Genomic DNA, 15000 nt, shown 5'->3' on the forward strand with positions numbered 1-15000 from the left:
CTCACTTCGAACGAATGGAATTGTCAGATGTTGGTTAGAATGAAGTCTGATGTAGCCATTGGACATTACATCTTTGTCCCTGTAATTCTCGTTCGATCTTGCTCATCGTCCATATAATAACAAAGTGAAATGCAAGTTACTTATGAAGGCTCCCCATATCAAAGTTTGACTCACTCACTCCTACACAGGGATAGTGACTGCTTACAACTCATGTTGTCAATGTTTGAGGAGCTCTCGTGACATTTCAATGGGTCAATATTGTTCTATCATGATTTTGTGATGGGAGACTAATTTCCATTCAAAAGAGAATTCTGATTAATTTAGTTTTCATCACCCCGCCGCTCTACTCCCCTTCTTAACCCTCTCCTGACTTCACCTCTTCGGCGCGATTTTGTCCCCAAGGGTAGAAGCGCTGGTTATCACCGCTGAAGTACTAACACTCCCCCACTTTCTTGCAGTCCTTCCGGCGAGAGTGTTCCCTCAGCTCAGATGACATCACGACCGTGGGCGGCGAGAGGGCCCTCCTGGCTCAACGGGACTCCTTCTTCTCAGAGAGAGGATCTTGCAAGACAGGTATGGATTCTCATTGTTGTACTCTATATAAGCTAAGTTAGCTGAGACTTGCTCGACTCAAGAAATGCAGTCAGGTGACGACACAGTACCACTTGGGTTATAGCTCTGTTTACTAGCATTCTATCACCGGACTAGGACCAGGTCCTCGAATATGAGGCCTGAATCAATCCTGTGGCTATCACCGGGTTCTTAAACGGTACAGGATTACTATAGAACAGACCTCGAGGATGCAAATTGATTTAGTTAAGTTAATCAGTTTCCATGAATCTATGTGTTGATGATCTCCTCCTCCTCCTCAGTTCGAGTGGACTGCACGCCCACAGACATGATCGTGACCTTCACCTTCGGGTCTCCCTTCGACGGTCGCGTCTACGCCACAGGGAACCCTCAGATCTGCGTCGAGATCGGCAACCGGCAGACAGATCTGGCTCTTCGGATCCCCATCGGAGACTCCTGCGGCACAAAGGAAGAGGTAAGAGTAAACTCATTTGAGCTAGACCCTGGGAGTCACTCGTTGATCCCAGGATTGTGCTCATGCCGCCACTGCACATTAAGTTGGGGTTAATGAAGCAGTTCGTGAAGGCTCTCAACCAGGAATCAGCCGCTTTTAGGAAACTTCTTATTTTTTTCCAAGTTATCTGAGGCCAAAATCAAAGGCAGGATTTTTGTTGCACCTCAGATAAAGAAAGTGCTCAAGCCTACCGAATCTCCAATAAGCTCAGTAGGATTGAGAGAACATCATGGAACTGTTTCATAGCAGTTGTCAAGGGCTTCCTGGGCAACCACAGAGCTGAAAACTACCAACAGCTGGTGTAGCATCTGGTAAAGTCTTTTGGTGTCATGGGATGCAAGATGTCCTTTAAACTTCATATGCTAGGCGCTCACCTGGACAAACTCAAGGACAACATGGTCGCCTACTCAGAAGAACAAGATGAGCGATTCCACCAAGATGTGAAGGAGATAGAACTGAGGTACCAGGGCCACTACAATAAGAAAATGATGGAGGGGACTATATCTGGGGGTTGGTGTGGGCGTGCGACCTGGACTACAACTGCAAATCCAGGAAATCCACTCATTTCTGACTGGAGTCAAATTCTCGTGGGCAGCATCAGCTGCCTGATGTACGATGATTCGATGATGCATCACAATACTCGCGTTATAAAATATAAAGTTACAGCTGTATTACTCGTTCTCTTTCACTCTGAATATTAATAACCACAGAAAATATGATCAAGCCAGTTCACAGAATATGGGGGTCATTCAGCTTTGACTACAAAATAAGTATAATCAAGATGCCAACGTCGGCAGCCTCATATACCCATTCGGTCCTCATGACACCTACGTATGCGTTATCGTATCGAGGTTAATTTCCTTTTAACTGTCATTTCTTTTGTTTGTTTTGATAAGCTTGTGTCACAAAATAAATGTATACTCTGTTTATTCAATCATATGAGATAATCAATTGAAATATATTGAAAAATATGATACCTCCAAAATATCATTTCTTTTGTTTTTGATAAGCTTGTGTCACAAAATGAATGTATTCTCTGTTTATTCAATTATATGAGATAATCAATTAAAATATATTGAAAAATATGATACTTTCAAAATATCATTTCTTTTGTTTTTGATAAGCTTGTGTCATAAAGTAAATGTATATTCTATTTAATTATATGAGCTAATCAATTAGAATATATTGAAAAATAATATGATATTTTCAAAATATCAAAGTCCTGATCACAAACCCAAACTTCTGATTAAATGATACTTTTTTATAATAATGGGATTTAACAAACCAGGAAATGACACTTAAAACCGGGGAACAAAATATGTGTTATACGGTGTAATTAGATATATAAATGTGTAAATAAAAGAATGATTGGACGGATACATAGATCAAATAGATAAAAAGTTAACCCAGCAGATACATGAAAAAAAAGAGAACACAACGATTTTCGTTTTCTTTGATAAACTCAATTTTCCTGCAGGCAAACGGCGTCTATGTCAACAACGTGGTCGTGCAACAGCACCCTCTCATCATGCAGGACACTGACCAAACTGTCAGGGTGGAGTGCTCCTTTGAGGCTGGGGACCAGACCGTCAGCTATGCCCCTCAGGTTGGAGCCGGAAGAACGGGAGGAGGCATTGATGTCAGGTAAGGAGAAGGTGGATTAATGGAAGGTGTTATGGGAAAATAACTTGATGTATCGTTTAACTATACTTTCTTAATTCAGTTTACTTGTTTATTTGTGTATTTATCATAGTTTTATGTCATATATATATATATATATATATATATATATATATATATATATATATATATATATATATTTATTTATTTATATATATATGTTTCCTTAGGAGGGAAGATTCACTAATGGAGAACTTTTATCTATATTACAAGCTCAAAATAGGCAGGCAGTATATATATTTCTATTGCGTATTATTATCTTAATTAGATTTTACCCTCATGTATTTAATTATATTACCATTGTTATCTGTTCCCCATAGAGAAACAAAAGTCACCCGAAGTCGAAAAGGTTTTAATTTGTTGATGTCTTGGTGCTTTTTTCGCAGTATGATCTTGGTGAAAAACTTGCATTTTCTCATATTGCTAAGTTTTATTCTAATGTATCTTTTCGTCAGATTTCTTCCTCTTTTTATAATACTGAAGCAAAACAGAAATCCCTTGAGCACGCTGTTCTTTTTTTCTATCGTTTTTTTTTTCCCTCTTGGGCGATCGGCAATCTTTTGCTTAAGGATAGCATGACGGAAGTGCATTTTATATTCTGTTATACCTGTTAACTGATTAATGTGTTTGTGTATTTGTCTATTTTTATTTTGTTTTATTTTTCATTTTTGCTTGGGTTCAAGCGGAGCATGTCGAATATGGTAGCGCATCTGGCATTTGGTTTTTGTGTTATCTGCCCTACTGTGGGAAAATACGGCATTTTAGTATTTACAAAAAGAGGAAGCACTTGCCCGAAAAGAACAAGAGAATAAAACTATCTTTGATACTCAAATACCAACAATATATACAACAAAATCAGAGGGACAGAAATTCTGATGTTATTGGTAACCACCTACCTGAAACGAATATCCTCCCCCCTCCCCATAAAATAAGAAAAAACTGTGGAAAACATTGGATGGAGTGAACTGAACATAATGTTAAGACCGTGAAAAGGATGGACGGGTGGATGGACAGGGTGAAGGAGGGGGGTGATGCTCGGGTATAAACAGGCACGATATAGAAGTGATAGGAGAGTGTTTTGTAAGTGGATGATTGACTACTTGGTAATTTATGGAGCGGGCGAGGGAGAAGGGTCGCCATATAATGAAAAGGTGGGGGTAAACCAACATCGGCTGTTAGAATATGCCATGGAGGTGCAGTGTTTTGCTGCTTTGCGGGGATGGCTCTTCGTCTACAAGGAGCTAAGCAGGTGACGTGTATTTTCAATGAAACTCGCGGGTGACTTTTTCTTAACTATATTTCCCAGGGCAGTGGACAAGGTGCAGGGATGACCCGTCATCCAGGAGGTGCTAAGATGGGAGGGAGGGTGGAGGGGAGTGGAGTGTATTTAGGGATGGAATGGGTGGGAATGATTTTATGGCTTTTTCTTTTTGGCTACCTCCCTTGTAAGGGGGAAAAAGCCTTGCTATATGTATGTATGTATATGTATATTTGGCACTTTGAGTACACGGCGTAGATTCACCAGGAATCTACTTTCACCTGCAACTGCCACTCCTGGATCCGGTCTTGGTTTTTATACAGTTCAAATGCTGAGGGCAGCATCCGGAGAGGGGAGTTAGCTGTTTCACAATTTCAATCCTATTGTTTATTACAAATGGAAGGTCATGACATACTATAATAGAATTAGATATATCATGTGGTTATTTCTTGCAATCTGATTTGTGTTCAGGGATATTTGGGGATGTGGTGTGTATGTGTGTTTGCAGGTTTGTTCTTGGCTACTTAGTCATTATCACGCACTGATCATGTGATGGTCGCTCGCCTTAGGACGTGGATGGGTGTTCGTTCGTATGTGTGTTTTAATGTAGTTTTCCATGGGCAATGTTGTAATATGTAAGGTTATAGACAATGGTTACACTCCTAATAAGGGTTAAAAGGGCCTCCTGGTGTATATATGCATTTTCATTTCATAATATTCTTATTTTTATTTTTTCATTTGTTTATTTTTGTGACAAACAACAAACGAACTTACTAACGAGGAACTGCAGGGGCATAATCTAGTGCATCCCGCAGTTCTGCCGATCGTCGGGCTTATCGACATTATGAGCGACAATGAATTCCAAAGAGGATTGAAAGACGAGTTGAAGCAAGATAGAAACAAGATAGCCCAGCAATTTACCTCAGTTAACTGCATGCCTGATGTTTCTATAAATAGATGCTATAGCCTATTCAGACTATCATGGTGGAGATTTTATAGTAAAAGAATAAATCTATAGTAAAGAGCAGGATGTGGTGAAGGAAAGAGAAATGAGAATTTGAATAACATTATCAAGCAAATACACACATAAGCCGAGATGAATGTATATATGCATGTATGCGTACATACATATATGCATACAAACATACTCTTGTATACATACAACCATACATGCGTACATGTACACATACGTATACACACATACAATACATGCATACAGACATATACATACACACACACACACACACACACACACACACACACACACACACACACACACACACACACACACACACACACACACACATGCATACATGAATATATACATATATACATAAACAAACGTACATACATAAATACATGCATACATATATACATACATACATACATGTATACTTACATACATACATACATACATACATACATACATACATACATACATACATACATACATACATACATGCATGCATGCATACATACATTCATAGTTACATACATACATGCATATATACATATATACATACATACATACATACATGTATACATACATACATACATACATACATACATGCATACATATATACATACATGTATACATACATACATACATACATACATACATACATACATACATACATACATGCATACATACATACATACATACATACATACATACATACATACATACATACATGCATACATACATACATACATACATACATACATACATACATACATACATACATACATGCATACATACATACATACATACATACATACATACACTACATACTCGTACATATACACATGCATGAATAAAAAGAACGAGGAACAATACATATAAAGAAATACAGGCATTGAACTCACCAAAAGGTGATTAACACCAGCGAAGTCAGTCTCCACCTAGATTGTCTGAACATATAAACTAATCCCTAATCTCTATATATTTTAAAATGTAATGAATTATCAATACTCTCGTAAGAATGTGGATTTCTAGTAAAAGTATGTGGGACTAAATATTTCTTTTCTTTCTGAAATAAATACATAATTATCTTTCCTGTTCATGCTGCCAAAGAGGATATGAAGAAAGTCTTCAGTCGAAGTTCCTCACAACAGGAACTGTCATTACTTCCTCCTCTTCCTCCTCCACGTCCAGGTAGGCGTTTTGGTCTTGGAGTGGTTGGGCTTTGGAGGAGGCAGTAGTTGGAGGTTCCCCTTGGACTGTTGTGCATAAAGACCCACAATAACTGTTCATCATGCTGAAGTTTCCCCCCTTCCTTAGTAGACTACATTCATTGTCTTTGTATGTATGAGTGTGTGTGTGTGTGTGTGTGTGTGTGTGTGTGTGTGTGTGTGTGTGTGTGTGTGTGTGTGTGTGTGTGTTTACCTAATGATAGTATGCAGGAAAGGAGCAACGCTCGCTGGGTTCCGTCTCCTACTCTCCAATCTTTTCATATCTAGTCTCAAATTCACGTGCAGGTCCAACTTATTCTATATCCTTAATTTCCAATTATCACACTAATATTTCAACTCATGTATTGAGCAATTGAACCAATTTATACGTCTATAGCGAAAACTGCATTTCTTCACATCCCTTATACATGTGGTCTTTCTTAATTTGTACCCCATGATCTCTTAAAGCTCCCCTCATCCTTAATCAAGAGATCTTTTCTTTCAACGTAATTTATCCCCTTTAGTGACCTGAACACTGTAATCATATCACCACTTTCTCTTAGATCTTTCATGGTTGGCAGACCCAGTGCTTTTGGTCTCTCCTCATATGGTTTATCTGCCAGGATAGAGACCAGTTTGGCTGCTGGTCTTTGTATTCCCTCGATCTTTTTTATTTTCTTCACTGTGTGGGGACCATTTTACTGACGCATATTTCAGTCTTGGACAGATCAAAGTTTCGATGATCTTTTCATCATCTCTTCTTTCATATAGTGTAAAGCCGCTTTAAATTTCTGCAGCAGTGCATGCGTCTCTTCCATGATTCTGCTGATGCGTCTGCCAGGTGGTAGGTTGTCTTTTATTAACACTCCCAAATCTTTCTCTTCTTTCACTTTCGTAATGGTTTCACTTCCTAAGGAATATTTTAAGGATGGTCTTCTGCAAGTACTGCCCATTTCCAGTACTTTATTATTTTTTTTTGTATTGAAATTCATTTCCAATTCTTGGCCCCATACAAAAATGTTGTCTGGATCTTTTTGCAATATTTTACAATCATCCTCGTTTTTCACTCTTTTCATATTTTTTTTACGTCATCTGGAAACATGTTGGCATGGCTTGTTGTTCCTTTCATCATGTCATCAACATAGACAAGAAATATTATTGTTGCAAGCACTGAACCTTGTGGAACTCCGCTAGTCACTGCTCTCTATCATGACATGTTATCCTTTACTTCTGTTCTCAAGTATCTTCCCTTCAAAAATCTTCCATCCTTTCAAGTAGTCTACCTCTCAGTCTTCCAATGTGCTTCATTTTCCACATAAGTCGACTATAAGGTACTTTATCATACGCACTCTACGTGTCGATGTACACACAGTCCATCCATTCCTCTTTCCCTTGCAGCACATCAATCACTATCGAATAAAAGCTTAAGAGATTTGACACACGATCTTCCAGAGTGTGTGAGTGTGTGTGTGTGTGTGTGTGAGTGTGTGTATGTGTGTGTGTACGCGCGCTTGCTTGCACGCACTTTGCCAACGCGTGTGTTTGTGCGTGCATGTACAGTACATGTATTCGTTTGTATGTTCTTCAAACCACTTGGAAAACCTGACTGTACTGTCAAAAAAGAAAACAAGGTACGAAAAGAAGGGAAGCGAAAAAAAAAGTCAAAATAAGAAAAGAAGTGTGGGTCTTCATTGCACAAAAATCCAGGGACCTGCAACGTCTTGGCTTGTGTCTTGTTCCTCTGCCATTGAACGCTGTGCCTGCATCGGACCTCTTCTGCAAGGTCTTTGTGCTTCGCTGTTTGGTTCTGCCTGACAAAGGTTTTTCGGAGGATTCTATGGGACCAAAGGGACCTTCTGCTGGTTAACTCGCCTGCAAACTGCAAAGGGGAAATTGGTTTGAATGCTGGGGTTTCTCTGAAAAATTGCGGAATACAAACATGTTTACTACGTCCTGCAACAATGACAAAATCGTCTGTATACCATTATCATTACTACTGTTATTCTTTTTATCAATACTATTATCATCATTATTATTACTGTTATCTCTATATATATATATATATATATATACATACATACATACATATATATATATATATATATGCATATATGTGTATATATTATATGCATATATATATGTATATATATACATATATATATATACATATATATATATATATATATATATATATATATATATATATATATATATATATATATATATATGCAAGTAACCACTAGAAAAATGAGAACTTGGTAACCGAACGTTAAATAGACGAAAATGTTCGGTTACCACGTTCTCATTTTCCTAGTGGTTACTTGCATATTTAATGAATCACGTGTTGGTTGTGATTTCTTTGCACACAAACACACACACACACACACACACACACACACACACACACACACACACACACACACACACACACACACACACACACACACACACACACACACACACACACACACACACATATATATATATATATATTATCGTTTATGATTTTTGAAGGATATATATTGTGAAGGTGATTTAACATGAATTTTCATAATTTACTGTAGGGTATGTCGTAACAATATTGAATCAAAATGTATAGCATTAGTATGGCCAGTTGTAGTGAATTTGTAACACTTTGCGGAGAACTGAAAGGTCGGCAAGTTTGAAAGCGCAAATGGCCTCTGCTTCTTCGCAACCTCCGAGGGACGACGAGAAGGAAGACCCCCGACGAAGGGGATAGATAGCTCCTGAGACTAATCGTATCGTTTCCACTGCAGCAGCGCGGTCTTCAGACCCGTCGGAGGAACTTCTGTCGTGAGCAACAACGCCCCAACGCCTGCTGTGCGCATGCGCATCTACCGTGCCACCGGAGGGGAGGCCTCCAAGGTGGAGCTCGGAGAACTCCTCACCCTCAAGATCGAGATGGAGCAGAACTCGGCCTTCGCCATCTTTGCCAGGAATCTGGAAGCTCGAACTGACCAGGGAGAGATCATGACGCTCATCGATAACGTAGGGTAAGCAGTCACTGTGATGGATAGTGTGCGCGTCAGAGCAAGCTGGTGAATGAGAGAGAGAGAGAGAGAGATAGATAGATAGATAGATAGATAAGAGAGAGAGAGAGAGAGAGAGAGAGAGAGAGAGAGAGAGAGAGAGAGAGAGAGAGAGAGAGAGAGAGAGAGAGAGAGAGAATGAGAGAGTAGAATAAAAGGAATATCAGTGTAAGCATTATTGTCTTTCTTCGCCAGGTGTCCGCGCTACCCGAATGTCTTCCCCGAACTCCTGGTGGAGGACCGGACGAAGAACCTCTACTCGAACTTCAAGGCCTTCAGGTTCCTCTCCACGACTCGAGTCAACTTCGTGGCAACGGTCAGGTTCTGTCAAGAGGAGTGTGATCCGGTAAGCAGGGCAGGATCTCAAATCCCATTACACTCACTCAACCTAGTTATATATAGCAAGTGTCTGTTCATCTCTTTCTTCTCCCCCCCACTTCTCTTCAAGCTCCCTCTCCCTCCCCCCATCTCCCTCTCTCTTTCATTCATTATTCTATGAATTATATATAATTTCTATATATACTCTTTTAATCTCAACATAACTTTCTCAGGTGTCTTGCCCCGGAGGAGTCTTCTCTTTCGGCCGTCGACGTCGCCGCCGTAGGTCCTTGAACGAGACACAGCCTGAGGACTTCGAGAACGACCACGAGAACGAGATCATGGGAATGTTTGAGACCACAGAGGTACATCTCACTTCGAATATCTACGAGAACAACTCGATGTCTTCGGTTGAAAACGATCTTGAAGAGTGAGTAGTGACATAGAGGAGTTTACAACACCACTTTTTGCAATTTCTTCAAGATTCAAATGCGGTCTCTTAGACGTGGGGACCAACGACTGGCCCTTGCTAGTGCTGGTCCTGTGAATTACCCTCTTTACAGCTTAATAATACCCATACCACATTCTTATTCATCTTCTTCTCCATCTTCTTCTTCTTCTTCTTCATCTTCTTCTTCTTCTTCTTTTTCTTTTTCTTCTCATTGTTTTGCTGTTGTTAATATTATTCTTTATTATCACTGTTATCATTATCAATAATTGTTGTTACTGTTCTTTCCATAGTGTTGGTTTACTCAGCGTTTTCTGACCCACTCACTTGAACATTTCCGCAGGACTACAGCACATTCTCTCCCAGTTACCACCAGTACATCAGAAGCTACAACTTCGAGGAGGACCTTTGAGACCAGCTCGTCCAGAGGGAAGCGTCCTCTGAGTACGACTACAGCTTCATCGACCTCCTCGTCGTTCCAGACCACTACTCCTGTGCCAATGCCACCCGATCATCCCATCGCATCTTCGGTGAGGAATCAAAATTTATTTCCTTTGTTTGAGAAGCAAATCGGGTTATGTAGCTTTTGAGAGCTTATCCCATGGGCAGGTATATAAATCTATTGAAATATTAATTAAGAGAAATATAAGGATGTTAGCGATGCAGTGAAGTTCTGCTTAAAAAATATCAAAAGGAAATGTTTAAATTACAATTCAAGAACACAAGGAGAGATTTTTCAATATCTTTCTTCTGTTCAGGTATAGAATACAGCACACTCTCCCAAGTTCTTCTAAGAAATCCCCCGATAGCACGTATACAATATCCTACGTGAGCTTTGCAGTGACGTAGTGATTTCCTTAGTCCAATGATCATTATATCTAAGAACCTCCCCAAAGGGCGTGATCTTACATTCATGAACCAGTTGAATCCCCCCTCCATCCTTTTACCAATCAGATTCTTTCTTTCAAGTCATTACGGCAACATTATTTACTTAGAATAATCTCGGGTCTCTGCATAATTCTCACTTAGGTTACAAAGGAAAGCCATATCAGCAATAAGTAAATATATACTCGAGCTCCCGAGCCTAGCTATTTTATTACCTACACAAGGCGGACTTAGAGCGCTCGCTCGGGCTGTTATTTACAAACAATATTTTATTATCTACACAAAGCGGAAAAGCGGACTCAGGAAGCTCGCTCGGGATGTTATTTACAAACAACCTACCTATAAAATGCAAACACCCGTTTTCTACATTGCTCTCTACCCTCTTTTCTACCAGGCTCTTACAAAGCTCGGCAGTTACCATTTGGTTGTCCCGACCAACCCTTTTCTACCAACCTATTACACAAATAAGAAAAAGGTGATGCAGTTGAATAAACTAAAACAGATAGTTGAGAGATGGAACAGAAAATGAGAGAAATTTAGAGGACCCTCTGATAAATGGTTGGAATAATTTAAAGAAAATTCTGAATATACACAAGAGAAATAAGGGAGAGCAGATTAGTAACTCTCACCTTCTGAGGGGGAATAACAAATAAAGAAAGAAAAAACGTGTGTATGAGTGGACAGCATTTATAATTATCTTTAAAAATCTTTCTCATCTAAACAGCTTTCAAGAAAGGATTGTATGAAGGTAGAGTACCTCCGTGTTTAAGAAAGTCCTGGGTCATAAATATCTGAAAATGTCTGACTGCTTCCTGTCACTGTTTATCCCAGGCTTGCAACTAAGCTTTGGGGATCCAAGGCATTAAAAAAATCTCAGTCTCTTAGGGGTATGCTAAGACTTTACAAGGATGGGGTATTATCTCCCCCTCTTCTCCTTGCTTTGTTGCTGGCCTGGTTTATTCCATGTAACATTGCAGATAACACCTCCATTTTTCCTGCATTATATAGTAGTGCATAGCCTGTTTGCATGCATAGACAAACTAATTTTGAAGTTATAAATCATTATCAGAGTACTTAATTATTTTAAAACATCATTAGATCCTCAAGTGTGTAATTCATTAATCTAAACTATCACACTGTTAACTGGCATAATTATGAGTCTCCCTGTATACAATAAATAAGTCTGTTTATTTCATGTATCTAGTGACATTTACTTAATATGTTATTCAGACCTTCCATCACAATTAATTTTCATCTTTACAACCCTTTTACATCCATCAAGAATGCTTAGTCTGATCTTACATACTTAACCTCTAACAGCTGATTGTGGGCGAGGAGGCGATCACAACCGAGTGGGAGAAGAAGCGAGGGCCATCTGGATATTATGGACAAGGTGTGTTTAGGTCAACATTCTCTCTGTCTACTTGGATCTATTGTCCTCTCTCTGTCTCTCTGTGCAGCTCTCTCTCTCTCTCTCTCTCTCTCTCTCTCTCTCTCTCTCTCTCTTTCTCTATCTCTCTCTCTCTCTTTCTCTCTCTCACTCTCTTTATCTCTCTTTCCGTTCCTCTGTTTTTTTTCCATCTCTATCCTCCATGTTCATGTCTCCCTGTCTATTTCTTTAGAATAATAGATGATTTAAAACTAGGTAGATAAATGAATATATGAACAAGGAGAGTGATCAAGAAATGAAGGGAAGGCAGCATACAGTGTTGTGAGCACTTGTCCTAGCTATAGGTCTAACCTCTACCCTTTTCCTTGTGTATTCCACAGATGAAGGCTTCGTTTGCACACCAACTTCGACAGTGGTGGCCATGGCCCTCAGCCTCCTCTTCCTCTTCGGTCTCTCTGCCGTTGGTTTTGCCTTCTTCTACCGTACCAAGAGGCGCTACTGGGCCAAGATGAGCAACATGGACCCCTACCACATGCACCCACAGGTACAGGGAAATAAGAGTATGCAGGTGCTTTTCACCTGAACAAATCACAGGTCTTCTCAATTCATGTAAAATTCTCGTACTTGTCGCCCCTCTCTCTCTTTACTCCTTCTCTTTTTCTCTCTTTTCTCCACTTTTCTCCTTCTCTCCTCTCTCCCTCTCCTTATCACATCACCCTCCTAGCCTCAAACACATGTATGGTGTGACATTGTCTCCAAGTTTAGTAACAATGGATATTCATAAAAAAAAAGTTATATATATATATATATATATATATGTATATATGTATATATGTATATATATATATGTATATATATATATAATAAAATGATAAATATAGTAAATGAATAAATAAAATAATAGATGATAAATTACTCAATCGTTCCTACTCAATTACTCAGTCACTCTCCTTCATCCCTCATTCTCCCTCCCCATCTCTCTCTCTCTCTCCCTTTTTTTTTTACCCTGATAGTATCTTCTACTCTTTCACTCAATCACTCCCCGATTTTCATATGCTCATTCTTATGCTTTTAGAGTATAAATTTGACTTGTGCATATTCCTGCAAGCTTTTAGAAATTATTGATTAATCAATTAATTAATTAGTTGATTATATTTTCATGTGATTTTCCTATGTGACACCCATGCTCTACAAATATGAGCTTAAAGATGTCATTTCATATCATCAAACCTCACCAGATTTGGGGGTGCCCCACACCTAAATTTTCCAATCAACAATTCTAAATCTGTAACTGCAAATGTTTTCTTGAGTTGAATAGAATCACCTGGCAGCGCCCCAAGGAGTCCGTTCAGGGTGTGGCATACGTCATGAGCCATGCTGCCAAATCAACCTTGGTACATGCCCCTCTCTCGTTCTTATTTCTCATCTTTGTACTATTTGATCTTTTTTTATATTCTGTATATAGTAAGAGAAGCTGTATAGTACCACGATTATCACTTTTTAGAATTATAACAACTATTTGAATAAACTCTTTGACACGTGGCAACAGCGCCTTTTCCCCATGTTGCCACATTGAAGTGTCACTGGGTGGCAGGTGAGAGTGATGATCCGATACTTGGTGGTCAAATTGGCAACGTCGCACTCGGGGGGGGGGATTCCCGCTTCTGCCCCACTCTGAACGGACTCCTAGAAGCGTAAGGACTATAGTTACATATCCCTTAATTAAAAGTACACTCCAGAGCTAGGTAAGGTTTAATGATAGGATCCTTTGTAAATATGCATATCAAGATACATTTCTCTATCATCATATATGGATATATCATAAACACCCTTTCGTGCTTATCACTGTAGATATGCCATGACTCTACTGTAGGCTTATACTTTGGGCATAAAGTTCAGGTAATAATGAGTTACAGTGATGACATAGAGTAACAGGAGACCTTTTGGTCATTACCGAGGTCAGATAGAAATAAAGATGGTGCCTCGTTGTTCATGCAGTTGTACCCTCACCTCACCAATGCGAGGACCATTGATGGGTTCCCAACGGTCATCGATGACTGTGACTTGCATTGGCAACAGGATAAACACGAAGAACAAGGGTATTTCCTCTGACTAAGCGGGAAGTGCTCCTGTTTCTTAGTATTTTGGTCATGAAGGAGTTTCCCTGAGCTTAACGAAGTTGTATCCCGATCTCATCCATGCAACGACTACTTATCGGTTCTCAACGGTCATCGATGACTGTGACTCGCATAGGAAGTGCTCCTGTTTATTAATATTTTGGTCATGAACGAGTTTAGTAAAGTTGCCTAACAACAACTTAAGTTGAGTATAAGCGAACTAAATCAGAGGTTGTATTTTAGCTAACTGCCTCTAGGCATGATTTTGTGGCTACCAATCCTTAGCTGGTAACTGCACATCATATCGTTAGCCTGGACGTATTTTGTGCCCCAAATGTACTGCATGATATCTGTATATATATTTATTGCACATAGGATTTTTTTTCTTGTAAGCGTTAAACTGGATCTTCATGTTCTTCTTTGTAGAGTAAATAAGCCCCCACCTGACCATCTGCAGGGATTCATCCACGGACAATAGCCCCTCCTTCCCTCCCCAACCACCACCACCACTACTGCCAACAACCCCGTGGGAGGTGGAGAAACATTTCTCCACCTGTGTCACCCCTTACCCACCCCTCCTTCGCCGAGAAACCCCGAG

The 15000-nt window shown here is 39.5% G+C and overlaps 1 protein-coding gene across 1 annotated transcript in view; it reads left to right on the forward strand.

The window, feature by feature from the left end:
• LOC143026824 (uncharacterized) overlaps nucleotides 1–15000 on the forward strand; it is a 123792-nt gene that overhangs the window by 103449 nt on the left and 5343 nt on the right. The window contains exons 28-36 of the mRNA XM_076187601.1: nucleotides 459–573; nucleotides 873–1045; nucleotides 2562–2728; nucleotides 8972–9208; nucleotides 9440–9590; nucleotides 9796–9992; nucleotides 10354–10540; nucleotides 12216–12288; nucleotides 12666–12829. Of these exons, the coding sequence (XP_076043716.1) occupies nucleotides 459–573; nucleotides 873–1045; nucleotides 2562–2728; nucleotides 8972–9208; nucleotides 9440–9590; nucleotides 9796–9992; nucleotides 10354–10540; nucleotides 12216–12288; nucleotides 12666–12829 (1464 nt within the window). The remainder of the gene's footprint in view (nucleotides 1–458; nucleotides 574–872; nucleotides 1046–2561; nucleotides 2729–8971; nucleotides 9209–9439; nucleotides 9591–9795; nucleotides 9993–10353; nucleotides 10541–12215; nucleotides 12289–12665; nucleotides 12830–15000) is intronic.

Source organism: Oratosquilla oratoria, chromosome 7 (genome assembly GCF_046742065.1).
Source record: "Oratosquilla oratoria isolate Oo_2021 chromosome 7, ASM4674206v1, whole genome shotgun sequence".
NCBI lineage: Eukaryota > Metazoa > Arthropoda > Malacostraca > Stomatopoda > Squillidae > Oratosquilla > Oratosquilla oratoria.